The sequence below is a fragment of the Daphnia magna genome, linkage group LG8, assembly GCF_020631705.1.
Source record: "Daphnia magna isolate NIES linkage group LG8, ASM2063170v1.1, whole genome shotgun sequence".
Taxonomy (NCBI): Eukaryota; Metazoa; Arthropoda; class Branchiopoda; order Diplostraca; family Daphniidae; genus Daphnia; species Daphnia magna.
In genome coordinates, this window is record NC_059189.1 from 8,652,318 (window position 1) to 8,676,303 (window position 23,986).

The 23,986-nt window shown below is 42.1% G+C and overlaps 2 protein-coding genes and 1 long non-coding RNA gene across 7 annotated transcripts; all 3 read right to left on the minus strand.

The window, feature by feature from the left end:
- Positions 1–2,800: 2,800 nt before the first annotated feature.
- LOC116928674 lies at positions 2,801–3,700 on the minus strand. Its single transcript, XM_032935766.2, has one exon. It carries the CDS (start codon positions 3,698–3,700, stop codon positions 2,801–2,803), a length of 900 nt encoding a protein of 299 aa, XP_032791657.2.
- Positions 3,701–6,298: 2,598 nt separating this feature from the next.
- Positions 6,299–7,970, minus strand: LOC116929770. 5 transcript variants are annotated; one of them, XR_006650003.1, is made up of 6 exons: positions 7,831–7,970; positions 7,570–7,742; positions 7,383–7,514; positions 7,152–7,323; positions 6,923–7,073; positions 6,299–6,855 (listed from the first exon to the last, which is right to left on the minus strand). It is a non-coding gene; the product is annotated as an uncharacterized LOC116929770 (long non-coding RNA). The 5 variants fall into 5 exon arrangements; XR_004398042.2 differs by having other exon boundaries at positions 6,931–7,073; positions 7,152–7,514; XR_004398041.2 differs by having other exon boundaries at positions 6,300–6,851; positions 6,931–7,073; positions 7,152–7,514.
- A 6,611-nt stretch (positions 7,971–14,581) lies between these two features.
- LOC116928675 lies at positions 14,582–17,465 on the minus strand. The gene is made up of 7 exons (XM_045178435.1): positions 17,396–17,465; positions 17,151–17,340; positions 15,590–15,680; positions 15,272–15,412; positions 15,178–15,211; positions 14,824–14,875; positions 14,582–14,756 (listed from the first exon to the last, which is right to left on the minus strand). The coding sequence occupies exons 1-7, from the start codon at positions 17,463–17,465 to the stop codon at positions 14,582–14,584; spliced, it is 753 nt and encodes a 250-aa protein (XP_045034370.1).
- Between the last annotated feature and the right edge of the window lie 6,521 nt (positions 17,466–23,986).

The window sequence follows — 23,986 nt, forward strand, 5'->3', positions numbered from 1 at the left end:
TAAGATATTCCTCAGTAAATGATGATTTCATCAATTCACTTAGAAATCTATATAATGTATAACCCGAATTTTTCAATGTTTCTAATGTCCAATCTTCTGGTTTAATGTTTTTTACTTTTGTCTCCAGAAGAGGTTTTATTTCAGCTGGTATTCATTTTGTAACTGAATTATTTTGTCTACAAGGGTAGTTTTCAAATCACTCATTAACTGTTTTTTTGGACCGATGTCATTTTTGAAATTTTAATTGTACTCTAACTATACTTTTCTTATATGACTGAAATATAAATAGCAGAAGTAATTGAAATCAGCATTGCCATTTTCGTAAATAATTTATAAAATAAATAGTAATATATATACGAATGATTTTCCACTCCGTGGGACTGCCATCTAGCGATTTACAGGCACGGAGGAAAACTACACACCCGCAAGAGGCTCTCCCATCGGTCCGGAAAAAACATGGTGATTATAACGCCCGGTCATTCGGTTGTTAGACTTTATGGTGTGTAGTTTTCATTTTTTAATACGGATAACTTATATTGGTAAACATTTTATTTTTACTATACTTAATATACCCACCCAAATTTCCTGTCTTCCTCGCTTCGCTTAGTTTCTTTAGTAGTTTAATTATAAATTAAGTAGATTAAGTTTAAGTTAAGTTAAGTTAGTAAAGTTAAATTATTAAGTAAACTGTTTAGACTTTCATTCACTGTACTTTACTAATTTATTATATTACTGTACTATAATATACTTTACTTTACCCACCCAAATCCCCTATTTTTCTCGATTTAGTTTCTTCAGTAGTAAAATTATAAGTTAAGTTAATTAAGTTTATGTTAAGTTAAGTTAGTTAAGTTAAAATATTAAGTATACTTTGGTCGGGTAAAATAGACTGCCATCCGCTCCTGGGTAAACCCTAACGATCTTGCCGGTCCGCAAGCGTCCGCGTGGACGCTTGCGTGAACATCGCTCCAATATCCGCAGACCAGCCTATGTCTCCCTCGCGAAAGCCGATAACGACCGCTGGAAGAGGGTTCTGCAATGCAGGTCCACAGGTGATGAAATATTTTAAGCACTTTACTCCAGATTTGGTGGCCGCATCGAACACTAAACGTATTTCCGGCCGCCCAGCAACCTTAGGGACTCCAAAATGAGGCAAGAAATATCTTGTTGGCCTTTCCGCAACCTCTTCCGGCGGAACTCGCCGGGCGTATCCCTCCATGAAGTTCTTTTCCATGGCAGCATGATAGAACCTTTCGTACTCCGGATTCTGGCTGAACCGATTCTTCAAGCTCATCAATCTTGTCTCGGCCGTCCAACGACTGTCCGGAATGTACGGCGGTATTCCGTCTTTCCAAAGAACTGGTGCTGCGGAACCAATTGGCAGCTTCTCCAGCTCCGATATCAGCTTCATAATGGCTCTCCTAGTTTCGCTGGACATGCCATCCGCCTGGAATTCCGTCCCGAACGATTCCGTATCGCAGAAGCGCCTGACTTGCTCAACCAATCGCTGACCAGCATTTGACGAGGTGAACACTCAATGAACTCTCGCTGGGTTGCCCTCATTTCCGATTCCAACCGCTCCTTGTAGGGTCCAGCCAAGTCTTGTCTTAGATGCTGTCGGCTCATCATTCTGTCCAAAGCAGGATTCAATTGGGGTGATTAGCGCTGCATGATCCAGTCCAATTAGGATATCAATCGGTCCGCTGCACACACGGAAGGGCGAAAAGTCAATCAAATGCGCCAAGCGCTTTCTCAGCTTCTCCCAATCCACAATTCCGACCGGTTTGGCAATCGAAGGCATCTTGGAGCCGTGGATCGTCACAATTTCACCGGAGGTGGTCCTCAGTTTCATATCCAAATATTCCGAGTTCCTATGGGTGGACGACTCCTCACCCACTCCTTCCACAATCATAGTTTGCTTTTACCCAGCCAATTGAAGCCGACGGACCAGCGCTGTGCAAAACAAAGTTGAATCGCTTCCTTCATCAATAAGGATATTAACCGGCACCAATTCTCCATCAGCTGTACAGGCGTCCAGTGGAAGCATCTTGATCGCGATCTGCTGCTGTCGAGAGCGTGCTGTATGTGGGCAAACAATTCTCTCTTCCACACTTCTTTTCTTATGCAGAAGTCGTTGGTGTGTTAGTTTACAGCCATTGACACCGAAGGCCTTCTTCAAAGTGCAAGTTATGGCCCCAAAACGAACACCAAAGCAGCCATAACACAGCCCTCGACGCTGAGCAAAGCTCACCCGCTCGCTAATCGGGAGATCCTTAAAGAAATGGCAATCTTCAAGCCGATAAGAACCTTCGCACTTGAAGCAATGAAGATCCGTCGGCCGTCTCTCCTTCTTATCCGCTCCCCTACTCGAGCCGGCGGATCCATTTCCTTTCTCCCTTTGACCAGCAGTCGCTCCATGATAAGCAAGGACGTTCCTTTTCTGCTGTTGCTGCTGGAATCTACTTGGCACCTGGGATGATCTTTCCTATTTCCTCCGCCTTCCTATTTCCTATATTCGCTGGCCGTTGCTGCTCATCCGCAATCGCATACGCATTCTGGTATGCCATTGTTCTGGCCGTCAACCAGCGGCCAAAATCGTTGATATTCCGATGATCGATTTTGGCTCCCTATCCATCATTCCAGGCCAAACGATCCGTCAGTTGCAGCTTGAGGGACAGTCTCTCGATGAAGTCAACATTGCCCGTCTCACCAATAATCGATAGGTTGAAGAGATGGGTTCGTACACGCTCAGCAAAGCGTTTGAAAGATTGTGATCATTGCGCGGAGCCTCTATCTGACCCTACTCCCACAGATAGGCCGGTCGAATCACCTTCCGACTCCCACACGTGCTCTTCAATCGCTGCAGAACCTCCATGTAACCAGCCTCACCTCCTCCATGGCCATGCACAATATCGGCTAAGTCTCTCATCAAATAATTGTTCAATATGGCAAGCTTCTCGCTAGGAGTCTTGCACGTAATGTGAACCAGCGCAAACCACATGCTGATCCAAGCAAACCAATGCAGTGCAAGGCCCGTATAAGCCTCCAGCTGGACGTTGACCGACGATTTGGCCCCCTTCTCACGAACAATCGGCATCTCCTTGCCGGTCAGATATGTATCAATCCAGATGTCAGGTGGCTCGGCAACGTCAGTCAAACTCGGTACCTTTTCCTTGGGCTCTTTTCGTCCAGATTGAGACACCGAATCGTACGGATCCACTTCCCCTTCCTCCAGGGCAGATATGTCACCTCCCAGGTCAATGAGTGCCTGCTCGGCAGCCTCAAATTTAGCGCCAGCGTCTCGTACTCGTTGCTCGGTGGCTTGTAAGGCTATTTTACGTGCAATCTGTTCCTCTGTCTCTGGCACCACTGAAAAGGTATCATCTTGTCGCTGCAGCAGGTAATTCTCGACCATGGCTGATGCACCGTCTACTGCTGAGGCATACGTCAGGTGTTGTGTGTTCTGGGCCCTTGCCACGTCATCGTCATCCACGAGCTCTATGATCAGGTCGTGAATCGTTTCCAACTCGCCCAAGAGCTTACGCGAATCAGTAAGCTGCTTCTCAGCGTCTCGGCGTGACAAAGTATTCGTCACGATGTTCTGGATGCGATTGTAACAGCCAGTAATCTTGAAGCGGATTCCTCGTTGCTTGGCCTTACAGGCCTCCAAAGTCCATTCTGCTACAGATTGAGTCCCCATAGCAAGGCAAAGAGAACAGTCCGTTTCACTCAGCTTATCTGAATCAAAGATGGGAGCCCAGGCTCTATCTCAGGTCAATCAATTTAGTTCGGGACACAAGATGAGCTCCAAATCTCTTCAATCAATCAGTCGTGGGCCTGTCAACTCAATTACGAGGTCAGTCAATATTGATCAGGTCTCCGGCTCGAAGGACCAGATGGTAGCTCGGTGGTAAAGAAGTGGACTGTATTTCACTCCGAACGTCAAATGAACAAACCACTCGCGTCAATAACGAATCAAAAGCTAACACCAATCCTACGGAGTACAATCATGCAATTAACATAATTCCATAGGTTACACATGAAACACTTTACGCATACGTGGAAGGGACCAGGCTTGGGTGAATAAATCCTGCCATGCAGGTTTCACAAGCAAATGGGGAGACAGAGACAATGTCTGAACATGCAAAATTCAATTAGGTCAGGAGGCGTAATAATAAATCAACTAGCAATTTAAAACGTGTTTCACCAATTCCACACGTGCTTCTCATGCACCTTCTTCCAAGTCAATCGACAGACAACATGCAATCACGGGCAATCCTTATCCTAAAAATTAACAAACATAAAATGGGGATTCAACGAACAATTGAAATGTTAAGTTACCCTCTTAAATGCCACGGAAATTCACAAAGATTCAAATCAGGTCTAAGACGAAGTATCAATGTCGAGAACGCAATATGTCAACTTACAACTACAAGTGAATACTAAAACCAATAAATCAAGGCCTAAAATTCAATGACATGCCATCCTGCCCGCTATGCAACAATTAAAGGGCAAAAGGCCTAAAATAATAAAGGTCTACATAACGCCATCTATACATGCAATAATAAAGGATGAATAAAATTAAATCACGGCTCCAACGCCAGACTAAACAGCTTCCTTTTAGTTGGTCTTTTGTTGAGCTCTTTAGCGTCTTCAACAACTTTGTCTGGGTTGAACTGCAACGTGTCTGTCGTGGGGTTCCATGTAACCCCTAGTGCTTTTATGGATGCATCTGAGTTTCGGGCCATGCCTATAATGTCGTTTTGGAATTGCAACACATTTTCTATCGAGTTTCTCAGCTCATCGTTGTTTGTTGTCCATTTCCTAAGTTCCATTTTTGCTGACTGGAACAATTTCCTTGCTTGGTCTATGAGTATGAGCGCTTGGCTGATGCTGTCAGCTCAACCCAACCAATCATCCACATAAAGTTGATCCTGTCTTACGATTACTGTCCAATCGTAACATTCGATCAACCTTTATACTGGAAGGCGATGCAAACTCCGATTACTCAAGTCCTATTAAGAAAGTTGTCTTAAAACTCGATGGTTTTCACACCATCGTGAATTTCTTAGGCTGCATGGGACAAATAATGGAAGGACTCGGCCTTAATGAATTGCTTAATCTCGTTTATGCAAGCAATACTGTTCCCCACATGCTTTCTGGTAAAGCAGTTTCTAGAGCAATAAGGGGCCATTTCTTGGTGGAAAGTGCTTAAATTTTCATACTAATGAATACTGATATTACATTTGAAGAGGTAAATTTAAATGTACAGTTATAAATTTTATTACAATGTCTTATAAAATTTTGTAATTTTCAATAGGACTCCAGCATACTTTCGACCACAATTGGTGAAGAACAGTTGGATAATTCTACTCAATCACTTGATTCTTTGTCATCGACTGATATAGAACAGCTGTTGCTGTTATTCGAACAGACCGTCGATGACCCTAATTTTTCTATGAATAGTAGTGAACTAGAGAAATCGCCAGCTTTCCAGAAATTTAAGTTACTGTTACCGCAGAAAATGATGGAGTGTGAATCATCAAGGACTGCACATTTATGGATTATTTATCTCAAAATGTTTGAATTAGTCAAACAATTTATTAAAGCGGAAAGAACTGGAAACTGGGCGCTACATTTAAAAACTACCATGGAAATGTTGCCTTTTTTGGCAGCAGCAGGACATAATAATTACCTGAAATCTAGCTACATCTACCTTCAAAACATGTTGGACTTAAAGAACACTAATCCATCTGTATACGAACTATTTGAAATTGGATTTCATGTTATCAGAAGGTATCAACGTTTCTGGGCTGGATTGTCATCTGACCTCGTAATCGAACAAGAACTAATGTGGACTATGAAATCATCAGGTATGTTAATTATAATTTCTTCTTTTATCTAGTACGATTCTTATGATATTCTAAAATTTATTAGGTGGAATAACAAGGCGTTCCGGAATAAAAGAAGTACACCGGTTGATTTGGGTTATGTCGAGACCGATTTGCTCAACTATCAACTCCCAAATGATGGACTTATGTGATAACGTCAACTGTCAACTTGGTACTAGCGAACAACATAAAGAAAGTACTTTTTGCCGTCAAAAGCGTGACTTTACGGACATCAATTTAATCATCGACTATTTAGCATCAAAAAAACCTTTTCTCGGCAACCCAAGAGTGTTACGTAGCATTTCTACGGGTATTACTGCTGCTAGCTGTGTCAACGTAGATGACGTAGTCAACGTTGGAAACAAAATTTCGTCAAAAATGACTGGGTCGTCAGTTCAAGATTTTACACCACGTCGAAGAGAACAATGTGTTTTAATGACAGAGAAGGAACATCCAGGATCGAAAAAGAAAATGGGAAACATAGACCAAAATGTTTTATTTCAAAGAATGGTCGTTGTTTTAACATCGAAAAAAGAAGAACATTCATTTCCTTCTTACTTCAAATATGAACTTAGTTCATTTCCTGTATCTCTTTTCTCTTCAAACTGGAACCTGAGGGACGCCAAGAAATCGGAGTTGGCAAAATCAATAGCTGAGATGACTAAGTATGACCCATCAAAGGAAGAAATATCAAATGAAGATGAAAGAAAAGTAGTTCTTGATGGCGGCTGGCTTCTTCATAAAATCCCATGGAAGAAAGAAGAAAGTTATTTAAGTATATATGAGCACTATTACCAATACGTGTCAAATAAATATTGAAAAAACTCCCCAGTTATTGTCTTTGATGGATATAATGGACCGTCCACTAAAGATGTTTCACATTTGAAGCGCGCCAAGACTGTTAGTAGTCAAGTTATCTTTTCAAATGATGTGAAGATCATGACATCCAAGGAGGAATTTCTATCTAATTCAAGCAACAAAGCAAAATTTCTGATTGAATTGGGAAAATACCTTCAATTTAAAGGATATACCGTATTACACAGTCAGGGTGATGCTGGTGTAATGATAGTTAAAACAGCAATTGAATGCGCGAAAACACACCAAACGGTTCTAGTAGGAGAAGACACATATCTCCTAGTGTTACTGCTACACTATTACAATCGTTGATTGAAGAAAATTTACCTAAAGTGTGAACCAAAAAATGGTAGAGGTGGAAAAATCTGGAATATAGAACAAATTCAAAACTCACTCGGGACTTACATATGTAATGTGATACTTTTTGTGCATGCTTTTCTCGGATGTGACACCACGTCTAAGCCTTTTGGAAAGGGTAAAAATGTTACACTGAAACTCTCAAGTACTAATGATGTTTTCAAGTCATTGGCTCAGTTGTTCTACAAGAGTAATTGTTCCCAAAATGAGATTGATGTGGCTGGAGAAAGGGCAATGATTATTGTATACTCTGGACTACCTACTGATAATTTAGATAACCTGCGATATCAAAATTTTAAAGCAAAAGTTCTCACTGCCTCCTTGACTACATCTGTGAATCCTAAATCTCTTCCTCCGACATCAGCTGCTATGAAATTTCATAGTAGAAGGACATATTTGCAAGTAAATTACCTGAAAAAATATCCACTTAAATTATGTACTAATTAATGCTATTATAGATACAAACTTGGCTTGGTGCAAACCATTCTAAAGAAGTTGAGTGGGGATGGATGTTATCTGAAGGAATTCTCTACCCTGTTACCACTGATTTACAGGCTGCACCAAATGACCTCTTGGAAATGATTAAATATCTGCAATGGAAATTGCGATACAAGAAGATGTTCTTGTCGTAAAAATGGCCTAGAGTGTACAGTTGCATGTAAAAATTGCAAAGGACTTAGTTGTCGTAATGTAATCAATGTTAATAACAAAGATTTTGAAATTACACCTTTTGAATGAAACACAAAAAGAAAACGTATTCAACATGTTACGTATTGAAATCATTTTCCTTCACTTATAAACACAGAGCACATATTAAACAGAGCACATAAGAAAATATTTGAAGAAACTTTACACTGATTTACTTAAACAAATAACAACAAACAACAACGTAGCAGAAAACAAAATGAAGCGCCACGTCGCTCAATGTGGGTTTGAAAGAAACTAGAGAAAATTTCAGGAAATATGGGCTGTATATAAAATCTAATAACTTGAAAACTAATTCCCCCTCCCAAAAATCTTTTACTGGGTTTGTAGAAGAGAATTAGCTCTTTAATATAAGACAAAAACGGAAGAGAAGGGGATTATAGATCACTAACGGCAGCGATTTTCGCTAAAGCCGTTTCCCCGTAAGCTCTGTGTTAAACACGGAAGCGGTTTTTGGGTAGTAAAAAGGGAGACGGAACTCATTTTTCGTGTGGTGTTTCATCATTTTACAAGTTAGGGAAATAAAATTTGGCATGCATGTAGACCAATTAGTATTAAACAAAGATCATTTTTTAAAATTTCAATTTTTTTGTATTTAATTAGACTAAATTACAATACAAAAATACACATATTTTATAATTGAAATTAATCATACTAAATATTAAAATTTCGAGGGAGGGTTTTAGGAGAACATAAACAAGATTAATATTAATAAAGCTCATGTAGAAAACAAAATTTTGCAATTTGTTTTGGGTTAAAATGCTATTCCGACCGGACTACAATGTAAAGTGTAAATACAATTAGTTGTTTGAATGCATTTTCTCTTTTTCACCACTCACATTTTTAAATGGGATGTAATTGAAGGTGCTTTTGATAGTGGTGTCTCTAGGGAAGCTAAAACTGCTGCGTGGGAAAGTATAGCACACGTTCTTAGAACATCCTTTGCTGAATCTAAACCGAGAAGTGTTGAAGAACTAAAAAGGAAATGGAATAATTTGGAAACGGCAGTAAAGAAAGATATTGGGTTATATGCCAACTCACTTAAGGGGACAGGTAAATATTTTAAACCTATTTTATTTCCAGTTTGTGCATTTTGTTTAAATCTTGTAGATGGTGTCCCAGCATTTCAGCTGAAGCCACTGTACCAGAAACTTCACATAATTTTAAGAAAGACAACCCATGTCTGCCAGGAGAAATAATTCCCGTAAGTTGAAGAAATTGTTCGTGTGTTTATACTAAATGCATACATTAATTATTTCCAATTTTATAGGGAAGCTGTGATTCTGAGACTCTTGACGAGAAATCTTTAAAATCGCTGTACGACCAAGTTCAACGCGGTGAATCAAGGCTACAAGATATTGATTTTGAAGTAACAGACGAAATGTAAGCACAATTTACTAACTTAATAGTGTGACGTTGACTAACTGTGATTGCATGCGAAACATTACGTTTCGCCCCTAAGGGTGTAGACCTTTTATTTGCCAGCTCTTCAAAGACATTTACTTTTTACCTTGTTACGTGCCACTATACCTCAGACCTTTTTAGCTCAGAGACAGATCAGTCATGTCTGAAAAAGTTAGTGTAAGTCAAACACCACGTGGGGACTCTTACGCCCCGTCAATTGACTCTCGTGTGGCTTCGTACGTGGATGAGATGCACGTTTCCCTTTACGCTTTCCCTTTGGAAAACACAGCACAGTGAGGTGAAGAAAGGGAAGGCGTAGTGGGAGACATCGAGGAAGGTTTGGACGTTATCGGTAGAAGGGAAGAGGAAGATCGTCAAAGTGAGCAGTATAGCAGTTACTACTACCACCGTCAGTACTACTACGATGGGCCGGGCTCACCCGCCGAGGTGCAGCAGCCTTCTCCAAGTACGTACTCTCGCAGATCACGCTCCCGTTCACCGCCTAACAGTCGCGACTCAAGAAAGCGCTTAGGAAAGCGTAAGCGCGATCTTTCTCCCGAGAGACGCTCAGCAAGACTGCAACAATTAGCTTCTCGTAAGGGCCCGACGGAGCCCGAGCAGTCTACTTCCAATCCTTTGGTTGTCCAAGGGAGACCAGAGGTATCACCGACGGTAAGCAAGGTTGATGCTCTTGCCAAAGCCGTCGTGTCGAAGCAGGTGATACGACACCTTACCAAGTGGATTTCAAATGGTCTATCCACGACAGAGTCTAAGACAATCCAAGGAGACTATAAGCTGGAGTTTGAGAAGAACTCGTTCAGCCTAAATCCACCGGTCCTTGATGATTGGATGGCCCACCGAGTAAAGAATGGCTCAAAACTAAAATTGGTCGGGGTGGCGGAGAAGTTGTGGCTGTCAGCGCAGCTTAAGGTAATGGACATAGCCACACCTTTAATTAGTTTGTATGCTAATTTGCTGCAGTCGGCTGAACACCAAAAGGATGGCCCAGTCATTCAAGCATTGAAGGCAGCATTGCAGCAGTGGGCTAGAGCCTATTATCATATCTCCCGCCGTAGCCGACATAATGTCCTTAGTGCCACAGTACCACGAACCGAACATCTGCTAGACGATCCCGACGCATTCTCTTCAAAAGAAACACTGAAGAACCTTTTCGGTCAGAAGTTTCTAAAGACTATGCTCAGGTCCGCGGTACAGGAGGAGAGTTTGAACCGTATCGAGGCGTCAGCTAGATCATCGGTTGGGGGATCGCAAACGCGAAGGCCAAGAATCTCAAGCAGAGGTGGGCAGATTGGCAGTAGCAGAGCGGTACGTGGCAGTTTTAGCGGTAGGGGCCAAACTCCATACACGCGTGAGACAAGGTTCGTTGTAACTCCATCTTTTCCTCATTTTCTACCTAAAAACCTAGCTGTTGGGGGTAGATTGAAATATTTTGTCGGGAAATGGTCTGAAATTAATCAGACGAATGGATTCTGGACACCGTAGGCAATGGCCTAGTCCTTGAGTTTGTTCCCCTTCCCGTTCAGGTCGGTACTTCTCCATCCATGGCGACAAATAACGATATGTTGGAAGTATGTAGCGGGGAGGTAGAAAGCCTTTTGTTGAAGCGAGAAATTTTTGAGTGTTTTAAGGTAGGCGAGGGGTTCTATAATTCGATTTTTGTCATACCAAAAAAAGCTGGGGGCTACAGACCGATTATTAATCTTAGAGCCCTAAACAATTTCGTGCGCTATGACCATTTCAAAATGGAAAATTTAGAGACAGTCAACAGCGTTGTTAGGGCGGGGGACTGGCTAATGAAGTTAGACTTGAAGGACGCTTACCTGACCGTTCCCATTCACCCGGAACACCAACAATTATTGCGTTTTTCGTGGGAGGGGATATATTTTCAGTTCTCTTGTCTGCCTTTTGGTTTGTCTTCCGCACCCCGAATCTTTACGAAACTTTTGCAGGTAGCCGTGAGCTACTTGAGGAAAAGGGGGTTAAGAATAGTTGTCTATCTAGACGATTTCTTAATTCTGAACGGAGACAAAGAGGGCGCGTCGCATGATTTTCAAACGGTAGTGAACCTGGTATCGGCTCTTGGTTTTACGGTTAATTGGGAGAAATCGTCGTCAATTCCCGAACAAAGCCTAGAATATCTGGGAATGTTTGTGAATACTAGTCGGTTATCGTTCAAACTCCCCCCCAAAAGATTAATTCATTGGAGTCTCTCTTATCGCAGATAGCTCACACCTCGCAACCCTCGCTAAGATGTATCGCTTCCGTTTTGGGTAACTTGACTTGGGCGACTACAGCAGTGCCTTTCGCTTAAGCTCATTTCCGGGAAATCCAGAGATGCTACATCGACTCAGCGAAGAAAGCTTGCTATGATCTCAAGTTCAAATGCTTTCTTTCGAAGGAGGCAAGGGCAGAGTTAGAATGGTGGAAGAAAAATTTAAGGGCAGTAAATGGTAAGAAATTTGCAAATGGAGAACCAGATTTGTCAATTTTTTCAGACGCCTCACTTTCCGGTTGGGTTGGCGTTTCAGAGGGAGTAACTGCAGAGGCCCTTGGTCTAAGGAAGACGAGGGGAAACATATTAACGAGCTGGAGCTTATGGCCGCCTTTAACTCAATTCAAGCGTTTGCCCGTCATCTCTCCCACGCAACTATTCGTATTTTTCTGGACAATAAGACAGCGGTATGTTATATTAATAAAAACGGAGGAACGAGATCTAGGAAATTGAATAACATCGCGTGTGAGTGCAGAAATATCAGAATAGAGGCTTGTTTCCTCCCAGGATCCTTGAACATAATTGCGGATCGCGAGTCAAGGGCCGAAGCAGACGCAAGTGATTGGAAACTTTGCTCAAAATTTTTTTCTCTATTTCAAGTCTTTGGCCTGTTGACATAGATCTTTTTGCAGCCTACTGGAACGCCCAGTTAGACTCCTTTGTTTCTTGGCGACCGCAACCTGGCGCTCTTACAGTTAACGCTTTCTCGTTGTCGTGGAAGCATATGAAAGGCTACCGTTTTCCACCTTTTTCCCTACTAATGATGGTTCTTAACAAAATCCGTCGGAAACAGGCCAAAATTGTTTTGATAGCTCCGCTTTGGACAGGTCAAGCCTGGTACCCATCATTGGTGGAGCTAGCAGTCGGGGTTCCAAGAATAATTCGTCCGGAAGTAAATCTTCTTACATCGGTGCAAGGGAATCAACATCCTTTGAGCAAGTCTCATCTGCTCCTAGTCGCCTGGAAATTATCCGGCATCGCCTCGGAAGGAGAGGCATTCCGTCACAAGTGGTCGAGCTTATCGTGGCAGGAAACCGTTCCACCACGCACGTTGCTTTCGAGTCCGCCTGGCGTAACTGGACGGATTGGTGCTTGGCAAAGAATGCTGATCCCTTGTCGAATGCTCTGATTCCGGTGTTGGAATTTTTAACCCACCTGCATGTGGTGGGTAAGTCCTACAACACAGTAAATTTGCATAGGTCTATGTTATCTATGACTTTAGATCCCTTGGAGCACGCTAAGATCAGCCTTCATCCACTTGTAATCAAGCTGCTGAAGGGATGTTACAACCAGAATCCACCAAGCCCTAGATATTCTAACTTGTGGGACCCAGAAGTAGTCCTAAATTTCGTTAAAGGGATGGACGCTAACGATGCCTTGGGTCTACCATCACTGTCACGGAAGTTGGCAACATTGCTGGCACTGGCCACCCTCATGCGAACTTCCGAACTTGCGGCAATCGTCCTTAATTCCATCAGAGTGGAATCAGGAGTTGCAATTTTTTGTCTAAATCGTCCTAGGAAGACGCAAATGGGTGGCCCGTTACAATCCTTTTCGATTCCCAGCTTTAGGGAGGCCAACAGTTTTCCGGTAGCCTGTTTAGTTTCTTACATTTCCAGGACAACAACCAAGCGTTCAGGAACGGGTCTTAATTCGCTATTTGTTTCCCTAGTAAGCCCACATAAAGAGGTAACACTATCGGTCGCTGGATTAAGGAGTTCTTGCGACACCAGCGTTTTTTCAGCCCTTTCGACGCGAGGCGCGGCCGCCTCGAAAGCAGTGTCGACAGGGGTTCCCATTGACGAAATCTTAAGAGCAGGCAACTGGAGGACGAATTCTACATTTGCAAGGTTTTATAAACGCAATCTACAGCCGTCATCGGTTCCTGATATCGCTGTATCGCAGGCCGAAGATTCGGCTTAGAGGGACTCTAAAATCACCCTTAGGGGCGAAACGTAATGTTTCACATGCAATTGTTAATTGCCAGAGGGATCGCAAAGCGATCCCGATTGGCAATTGTAATTGCATGTGGAAATAAAATGGAGTAAGACCCTAAGGGTCATTATTTTCCCTCCCCCAACCACCCAATGTTCTTTTCCGGTTATGGGTAGCACGCTTTGCTACACCCTATTGTTTATTTATCATTTTCTGATTTTTGTTCCATAAAGGAGGAAGAGGACGTGGTCGCGGAAGATTCCAGAGCCACTACGGCTAACACGGTTGACCGATCTAGAAGTTGCACTAGTCGAGATCGATGCAGTCAGAAGAAATTCTTTTTTTTTTTTGTTTCATTTTGGTTTTTGTGATCTTGTTTATCAACCTCTTATCGATTTGGAAGTATGTTCATGTTCCAACAGTTCATTCGCAAAAACAGTCTGAGGTATAGTGGCGCGGAACAAGGTCAAAAGTAAATGTCTTTGAAGAGCTGGCAAATAAAAGGTCTACTTCCTTAGGGTCTTACTCCATTTTATTTCCACATGCAATTACGATTGCCAATCGGGATCGCTGCGCGATCCCTCTGGCAATTAACAATTTATTGAATTATAAGTCGGGAAGCACACAATTCGTCTCCTATACCAACGACACCGTTTCCTTTGGCCATATGCGATGGAAGGTCGTCAGAATTGCCAATTGCAGCCGTGCCAGTGATTCCATCATAGTCTGCCATTACGTCATACTCAGCAATTCCTTCAGGCTCAGCTACTTCATCATTATCAGCAACTCATTCACGACCATCTTCTTTAGCCCCTTTTGATGGGAGTGTTGAAAGTAGCAGAAAACGTTCATCAACCGCACAATTAAGCATGAAGCAGCAGGTAAAAAACGCGAAATTGAATGTTTGCTCATCATCTTAAACATCAGCAAACTACCGTGTGAAAGAAAAGCAGCTCAAAGTGCTAGTATTGATTATGCAAGCTAGACGTGAACTAGGCGATCCATATGACAAATCTTAACTTCCTAGCGATCTTCATGATCTTATTTTCAACTCAAAAGACAAACTGTGATGTACAAAAATGAAATCATTGTATAAAACAAAATACACTGTTCCAAATGAATGTTGTGTGATGCGTGCTCTTTAAGCAAATCCTTGGCGACGAATAAAAGCTTCGTTTTGATTACCGCCTCCGTTTTGTGGGACAGCAGGAGGGATTATTTCGTCGTGATCATCTTCCATCTCAATATCTTCGTCATCCAATGGCTGATTCCGATCAATAGCAATGTTATGTAAAACACTACACGCTATTATTACGCTGTAATAGGGAAAAATCATAGCTTATACAAAGGACAAACTATAAAATATTATTATAACAAACGAACCAAGAAACTCGACTTGGAGTGAGTCTGAGTTCAAAATGTAGGCAATAAAATCTTTTTTTTCAAATTCCAAACGTACATTCTATCGTGCTTCGGTTTGCCTTGTGTGCTCGATTGAAACGCAACTAAAACAGACAAGTTTTTTTATTTTTCCAATCCTCAAGTAATCGCTGTATAGTAAAACCTCTTTGGGTGTTTCTGACGTGCCGTATGGATTTATAAGAGGTGTTGTACATCCATAACCGCTGTCACCAAGCAGAAAACCATTGCCAAAGTGGCCACGGGCACATTTCCTCCCTATGCTGCTGTCTTTAAATACGTTTGAATCATGGCAACTGCCAGGCTTGGTAGCATTAACAGATAAAAAACGATTATTCGAATCACAAATTCCCTGAAAAAAAATTCTTTCAATTAACGTTCACCCAAATGAGAATTGCGTATTCACTATTACCTGAACGTTGATTGAATGATAGTTTTTTCTGTTAACATAGGTTCTTTCGTGGTGTATTGGGCGCACGATTCGCACATGCGAACCATCAACACACCCTATGACTCCGGGCATTCGAGCGATGTCATAAAAATCCTTTTTTACCTAAAAATTATTTGATTCGTATCACTGTAAAATTTTATAGCTCGTGGAACGTATCATCGTAATAAGATTTTCCGGGAAATTAATGTGGCGATGTGAAAAAGCACATAGTGCAACTGAAACGCCTCTCACTGCTCGTGAAACTGATGGTTGGCTCAGTCTTAAAACATTTCCAACCACTGTTTGAAATGAACCAGCCGCATAGAATTGTAAAGCAATCAAAACTTGATCAATAGGGGTCAAGGTCCGGGGTTGGACCTGAGCCGTTTGCCTGAACTATTGGTTATCGAGTCTCCAATCGATTTTCGAAGCAGCTGTCAAGAACCAGAAAAACCATGATAATTTATTCCTTTGTTGTTTCTCGTTTTACATTTGTGATTTTTTACAGCAAAACAACTAAGATTAGGTGGTGTAGATGGTTAGCAAATGGGTAGAAGGGATGGATGGAAAAGGGCTCAAAATTCGTCGGTTTCGACTGTTAAAGAAATGCAAGCAAGCTTGAATTCTGAAGGGAAAGCAACAAATGATGTTCATAGATGAAGAAATATACGAGCTATTCATCGAGCTTCGAACAACCTGAAAGCCGGCAAGTGTTATTTAAGAGTGGATGGCGTTAAGCAGAAGCCTAAGATTCAAAAGAAGTCTAATGGGACAGCAGTCATTGCTCCAAACAAGGTTCCTCGTTTCCAGTCATTTTATAACAACATACCATGCGATATCTTTACTAACAATGGTATGGTTTACCTAGCTAAAGCACTTTTATTCTTCTTTATCATATTTAACCATCCTTGTTATCTCTTTTGGTTTTTGGGAAACAATGGAGCCCATGACTACAGATACTGGGGTACCATTGGTGCTAAAATATGACTACCAAGAAACACAGACTATTTGGAAGACTAGAATGGATACCCAAGACCAACTGTGGAGTAAAAACAGAACTTCACTTTACCAGTCAATCGTAGAAAGTTTGCCAGTATGTAAAGAAGCAGCATGTTCGAACTGCCGCAGATTAGGCTCAACGACAGTTAAATGTCAAACTTGCAGAACCCACCTGTGTGCTGCATGTGACAAAGTTGTTCACAGCAAGACCGTTACACACCAGTGAACATTCCGGTACTTGAAAATTCGTAGTTTTTACCCCTATTCGTATCTTGTAAGCCAAAGAAGGTTTCTCAATTTTTAGTGCGTTATTGTCCTTTATATTGTCACTAATTAAAACTATTTTTTATTAGCTAATAACCCCTCAATTAAAATAAAAACCAGCTTCTTGGCGGCTAAAATTTCAAGAAAATCACCTTTGAGCCTCATGTTCGGCTGATTTCCCTGACGGATATTTATTGAATTTCAGGCGAGGTGTAGTTTTCATATTAATAGTATTTTTATCGGTTCGCCACTTTTTATTGACGCATAATTAGGCTCAAAACCATGAGGGAACGAAAAAGACTGCCCCAGCAGTCATCCGACGAGTCGGCCATAATCGGCACTCCAAAACCTTTCTTCGAGCAACTTGAAATAAAAACACTGGAGAGTTCAGTTTAATATTTGTATGTAATAGATTGATTCATGCATTGCAGGCTTCCAAACGAAAATCATAGTAATTTGTTTATGGAGTAAACGCGAGCTCGTCTAATGCGTCCGAATCGTAATCTTCAGTTGCTTCAGTGGTATATCCGAAGTCTCCTTCGTCTTCAAACTCCTCTACGCCCGACCCCAATCCGTCCAATAGATCTTCTTCCTTTACCCTAAACTCATCTGTGAAATCGTCTCCTTGTGCGAACGGAGATTCAGCAAGCTTCTCGGCGGAGAGGCAATCAGAAAATCGATTAATGCAGTTTTGATAATCTTGTCGATTCGTGCGATTTCTGTAAGAGCTAAAACCATTTTACTTAATGAGAGTAAAAGAGACTCCTGTGAATCCTGCACTTCAATTCCTGTAAAGAAAATGCAACCAGTATTAAAAACACATTTAAGAAACGAACTTTTTACTTTGATAGCGTTGAATGTCGGAGCTAAGAGTCCCGCGAATATTCTGCCATTTTTTAACAAACATGGCCATTTCGTTCTGGTTTTGAACAATGGCTTCCTTATATCGTAGACTTAACATCTATATATCAATGACCGCATAGTACTCGATCAAAGGAACTGTAAATGGAAAGAGAGGCAAGATATAATTAAAATACGAAATATGGTGACCAAAATTTGCCCCTACCTGAACCAAGTGTGTGCCACGGGAATACACCACTATCTAAATGTTGTTGCATCACGATAACACCCTTCTCATTGAGACGATCAATTATCTTGTCAATACGCGCCTTCTTTTGAGTCATCTTATGATGCTCAACCGAGCGCGCTTTGCTGCTATCTATACAAATATAATTTCGGTTGAAATAAACATTTGAAACTTAACATTTAGTCTCTGAATTACCACTGAATTTAGCTACCCGAGATTTCAGCACCTTCATCATAAAGCTTTTACCCTCTAATTCCCTCTCAAGTTCACCTGCCGTTCAGTTTTTAGAAAGATTTCTGCCTGTACGACAGTGTATTACAATGAATAAGTAATATATCATAGACTTTTTACTTTTGGTCACCTTCCATAATCGTAGCTTGTTGCTTGAGCTGCTCCATAATTCCTGGTAATTGGTTAAAGGTAAGACCTTTCTCTTCCAGTAACTTATTCATTTATGTATCAAAATGAACGCTGTTTTTACGCGCCTACAGCAATATATATGACATTTAACCATCTTTGAATATTGACCATAGATTGTTTACTTAAAATGTAATTGTTACTTACTGCATCCAGCCATTTACAAAGTGAGTCCAACATTTCTTTTTCCACGTCTGGGTTTCGAGCAAACGACAAACTGGATAAATTATCGTTTTACACAAAAAAAAAATATGAACTATAACGGAGCAATAACCTTTAGAAAATTTAAAAAATATACTGAAACTAGAAGTGTGTTTCAAGCTATTGGCAAAACGGGAATAAATCGAGAAAGTTTGTTCGCCTTCTTCTGCTACGAAATCAGCAGCCCCTTCGTTCCAATGGCCGTTAAACAATACCTGATAGGGTTAATAAAAGATAATATAAATAGACCCTGCATGATAAAATATATATACACAGTAGGTGTTAGTTCATTACCCTGCACCCCCAGTCATGAACCAGTCCAATGAAAACGAGATAAAAACCACTTAATAGTGGCAGTGAGAGATTTGTACTCAGGAAACCGTTTTCCTACTTTGACGGCCCACTGGAATATTTGCAAACAACATCGCTGCAAAAGAATTTCCCATTCATCTGTTCAGCTTTCATGTGCATCATGTGAGTGAGGCTAAAAGATTCCCCCCTTGTCATTTTAGTGATGCGGACGGTTGCGCCATAAATGCATGTCATCATGACAATTCCTGTAATGTCTAAATTCTTAGCCTTTGAGGTTTCCGACCGCAGTGCCTGAAAACTCGAGGCTCCACAAGTCTCACCCTAGAAATAACCGTACAATAATTTATGAACATAGATCGTGATTTTAATAAAACTTACAGAAGGTTTCCCTAACTTCACCTCCAATTTTAGAGTGTGTACGAGCTGGTCTTTGTCATCCTCAATAATATCGTTTCCATATAAAGACTCGCCATCTCGACTAAATTAATCAAATCACCTTTAAATTGTTTTTTTCTTTTTAATAAAGCTATGTTCACACCAGACATAAGGTCTTAACTATTTTTCGCCGATAAACATTTCATTTATACCGTTCGATTTGTTGTCGAGTTCTATCGAATGATATCAGGCAAAGTTAGTTTAAACCAACAGAAGACCAGGTTCTGTGCTGCCTTTTAATGAAGTATGATCGGTGTGAACAATGCTTTACAAAGAATGCATGTTTAAATTTATTCTTTAGCAGATTCCAGGCTGTAAAGCTTTCGGTTACCATCGCAGTGGTACCTAAAGGACAGGAACCGCAAGTTTTACAGCTACCGTGCCGATGAAGAATATGTTTCTCAATTTTGTAATGAAAAAACTTGAACTCGTGGCTGGCACCGTTGAAATGTGTCCCGTTAATTTTGGTATCCTGGGGGAAATATTATACACAGACAAGCGTTAAAATATTTATACGTTTCGTAACCCTGTCGTTCAAATAGGCAATTTCATCCAGGACTGTAATATATATTACCCTTGTGACGTTCCTGGAGCCTGGAACATGAGAAATTGCCACTCCCTGAGAGCACTACCATGAATAAAAGAGCTGATATTCGGTAGTAAGTAGTTCCTGGCCAAAAATAGAATTTCATGTAATCGGCCGATGAGGGTTTTTTAAGGAAATGGAAAAACGTGCACTCAAATTCTGGACTAGACAAACCGTCTTTTCGAACTTTGACATCAAACTAAAGTTTAGAAACTTTTATTATTTAGATTTGTCCTTTAAATTCATACCTTTTGTCGTGACAACAGATATTTCGTCGGGGCCACATTGAATTCTCATAGAACCAACTGTTAGGCAACTAGGGCAAATACCCGGTTTAAAAATTGGCACAGGAACATCTACGTTTGAATTGAAACCATTAGACAGTAACCTAAAATGTATCAATCAATATAATCAACATAAGTATTAGACCTCTGTTTTGCACTTTCACCAACAGGTCAACATGTTGATCCCCATTGATCCCCAACAACAACGGAGAATGTTTTATTTCGATCCCGAAATAAAATTGTAGACAACAGAGCCCCCTACTAACAATTCACGATATTGCAACCGTGTATTTCGACAAAAAAAAACCTATTGGTGGAGTTTTTTGAAATTGAATACCACGTTTTACTTGATTTTTTTCGTAACTCGTCGGTCGTGAGGAGTCTAGCATGATCCAGGCCGATGTACTCCTTAACCACTGCATCATACTTCCGGGCGAAATCTTCATCTCGTTGAAATCGCCTCTCCAGAGAAAAAAGTCTCTTCAATGCAGTTGCCCGATTGTCCGGAAGGTTTACGTTGTCAGTTTTTCACATAAGTCCGACTTGATACCGGTTACCAATATTTTTCACTGTTGATTCGAGGATACGTTGCCCACGTAAATCGTCTTCGGAGAGAACAGGCTGCTCCATGGCTACGTCTTTTGCCTCCAGCTGCCAGAATTTCTTGACTAACTCAATGAGGTCTTCGGGACGTTCTTCGGCTACTAGATCAGCGATGAACGGATGTTCATCTTGTGGCGGGCCCGTTTGACCACCCAGGCACCAACCAAACGGTGTTTTGAAGGCGATGGGCCCAATTGTTCCAGCCGGTGGCTTGACGGAATCTATGTGGTCGTGGGCCTCTGCAACGTCCAGTCCAATCAATACACCAACGTCTTCGGGTTGTACGTTCGGGACATCAAGACCGCGTAGGTGTGTCCAGGACTCCATTTGACAAGGGCTGATTGGAGAGTTTGGCATAACCTTCAAGTTATCAACGGCTTAGGCATGTTTTACTTCAAACCGGCTTGTTCCATCGACTGACGATAGAGAGAAGTTTACAACGGATGCTTAAACGTTCGACGTGGTTCCATCATAAGAAACAACGTTGATGCGTTTAGGTTGTCCAACTAATCCCAACTTCTTTACCACGTCGCTTCTGATCAGGGTGGTGTCGCTTCCGGTATCAAGGAATCCGAAAGTGTCGACCCTTCTTGCACCGGCGCTAATACGAACGGGTACGATCTTGAAACGTACACGTCGCTTTACCGTTTGACTCTGGGTTAGTGTCCCAAGGAATGCAGTCGATGTAAACGCTGATGGAGACGTTGGATCCGACAGTTTCCTTACAGGGATGAATTCAGATCCATGAAGCAAGGGATGGTGTCTTGATCCAGTGCATCTACCCATGGTACATTTGATGTCACTGGGGCACTCCTTGCGTTCATGTTTGCCGGTGAGGCATAGTAGACACCTTCCGGACTTAAATACGACTTCAGCCCTTTTCGTGGGCGTGAGAGATATACACACATTACAGCTGTCCAGGTTGTGAGCCCTCCCGTTGCACGCTAGGCACCTCCACTGGTTAGTCTTCTTGGCTGCTTTCTTCTCCATCTTCGGTCGTCTTCCCATAGGAGCGGTGGATGATGGTGATGATGCAGTTGCTTTGGAGCCTTCCTCTGTCGAAACGTGTCCAATAGTTGACGTGTGAGTGGCGGTCGATTTCTTGACTGGCTTCTTCTCGTCAAACCGTATTGATTTGGACGTCGACGTGGGCAAGGACTCAAATACGTTTTTATCATGTTGTTTGCTCATGGATTTTACTGTTACCCAGTCGTCCAGGTACAGAACGTTCAGCTCTGCACCTGTTCTCTTTCGTTTTTTATCCCACTTCTCTTTAAGGTACGTCGTCAGCTTCGCTTCCATGGCCATCAGGGTAGTATGGCTATGAAGCTCATGTGCATATCTTGATTGTGAGAGCGTCACCACTGCTCCATGCAACCGGTTTGCAAACGTCTTGAGGCTCGCCGCGTCTTGGTTCTTCAGAGGTGGAATCTGCAGTAGATCGTCGAGGTACATTTGATCCATGACTTCGGTGCGGCCGTAAACTGCATCGAGTCGGTCCCACACCACGGAGTACATAGCCTCATCGGCGAGGCACTCGCCGATCTCATTCCGGACCTCCTTCGACAGCAGCTCTTCCAACATGAACAGTAGGGCAGGAGAACCGTTGTATTCGTGTTCGTATAAGGCTCGAAATTTAGCCTTAAACCGTGCGAAGTTCTTCGGATTTCCGTCAAACGGCTGGATCGTGAAGTTCGGAGTACGTGGACGACTACAGCAGCCACCATGAGGATGAAGGGTCAGTGGCAGGTGGAGGTTCAGGGGTCGAGTCCGAAGACGTATCGTCCCCAGGGGGTAGGCATGGATTGCAGGTTGAAGGCATGATGGACAAGGGTCTTTGGGCAGGATCCTGTGCAGAGGTACCGGTTGGAACATAACGATTGGACAAGTCTCTACGGTGCATTACTGTGGCCTCAATCGACTTTAAGGACGCCCGAGCAGGGATGTTTTGTGTAGCAGCGGATCTCTGTGATCGTTTTGGAAGGCGTGTCTCTTGGTCCAGAACTTGCTCTTGTATCGTTCTCAGATGGATCTTGTTGACTTCCATCGTCGTTTTTAGACCTTCAATCTGAGCAGTTAGATTCAAGTTAACCTCTTTGATCTTCTGATCCATTGCACGTAGACTCTGGCGTGAATCTTTCACCAAGTTTGTGTTAGCGGCGATTTCCGATGACGTCTTTTTCGCGCTGTCAACGAGTTTGCTTAGCTGCTCACCCATGCCTTTCAGCGCCTTGCTTTACGTTTCCGTAGCCGACGTGGTGCTCGCTTCCATCTGGATTCTTGCACAATCCATCTTGACTTCCAGTTCCAACATTTGTTTCTGGATGCACAAATCACGCTGGCTGGGTGGACCAAGGGAAACATTTGACGCTGAACGGGTAGACCTCTTCTGCGATAGCGTGGTGCTAACTGTGACGTCTGAAGCTGTCGTACCAATAGAGCTGGCTGAGTGACGAGACGTCGTGGCATACCTAATGGCAAAGTAGAGGATTTCCACGTGGTCGGTGTCAAATTGTACCTCCCATTTTTCACATGCTTGACGTTGTGGATCCGTAATATCGGACAGGCTTCCCATATACGTGTGGTGAAGATCTTTGACGTCTTCGTAGATACGAATTAATTCATCTCGCCATGCTGCAACTTGCAACTTCTTGAGTCTGATGGCTCCCATCTTGTGATCTGCCACTGCTTTTCTGAGCTGATTCGTTAACTTCGTGTGGGCCGCTTTTCTTCTCCCACGTTTCTGCTTGAGATCATTGTCTGGGAGGAGGGGGCCTTCATTCTTCACTTCTTCTGGCTTCATTTCGTTTTCTATAGAGATATTGCCGTCCTACTCAATACTCTCGGCTTTTGATACGGCTTCACTCATGACGTAGAAACGTTCAAAAACAAGGAAGTAGTCACACGTAAACGGATGTCGAAGATTCACGTAGATACAGCGACGATACAGTCAGATACGTAAAGGCATGGTAGACCGGGTTTTGCCTTCAGGATGGCGTGGACGTGTGACAAAGTCTTACAAAGGGGAATACCCAACAATTTTATTGAATCTAACAAGTTTTACTAGGGATAACAAGAGAAATGCACGTGTTCGTTAAATCCCGGGTTTCGGCATCATTTGTTACGAACGTTAACGTACATGTAACGTCGTAGCAGAAAATGAGGGATAACCGGATGAATGAAAAAGATGGAAAAGATGACGTATGGGAAAGAACACTTTATTTCTTAGTAAATGCGGTGGGGGAGACAATTTTTACCGATGTGGTAACAGAGGACAATTAAAATGACTTTCTTACTTGACTACTAAATGGATACTGAACTAAAAAGAGGGCAAGGGCTCTTAACTTTAACATAAATTTAGAGGGCCCTTGCCACCCACGATCCTGCCCGTGAGGGCAGCACCGTAGGTGACACTACATTTATGATTTATTATATAGATTATAGTTCATTATAGACCTTAAAGGTACCAAGGAGGATGTTCGTTTATTTATTAAACATTTTACGATTAC

Excerpts from the sequence above, each read along its gene's own strand:
- LOC116928674 (XM_032935766.2), bottom strand. The coding sequence starts at position 3,700 with ATGGGGACTCAATCTGTAGCAGAATGGACTTTGGAGGCCTGTAAGGCC.
- LOC116928675 (XM_045178435.1), bottom strand. The coding sequence starts at position 17,465 with ATGGCCATGTTTGTTAAAAAATGGCAGAATATTCGCGGGACTCTTAGC. Across the intron at positions 17,341-17,395 it reads CGACATTCAACGCTATCAAA|GAATTGAAGTGCAGGATTCA; the intron begins GTAAAAAGTTCG and ends TTTTCTTTACAG. Across the intron at positions 14,757-14,823 it reads ACTCCAAGTCGAGTTTCTTG|CGTAATAATAGCGTGTAGTG; the intron begins GTTCGTTTGTTA and ends TCCCTATTACAG.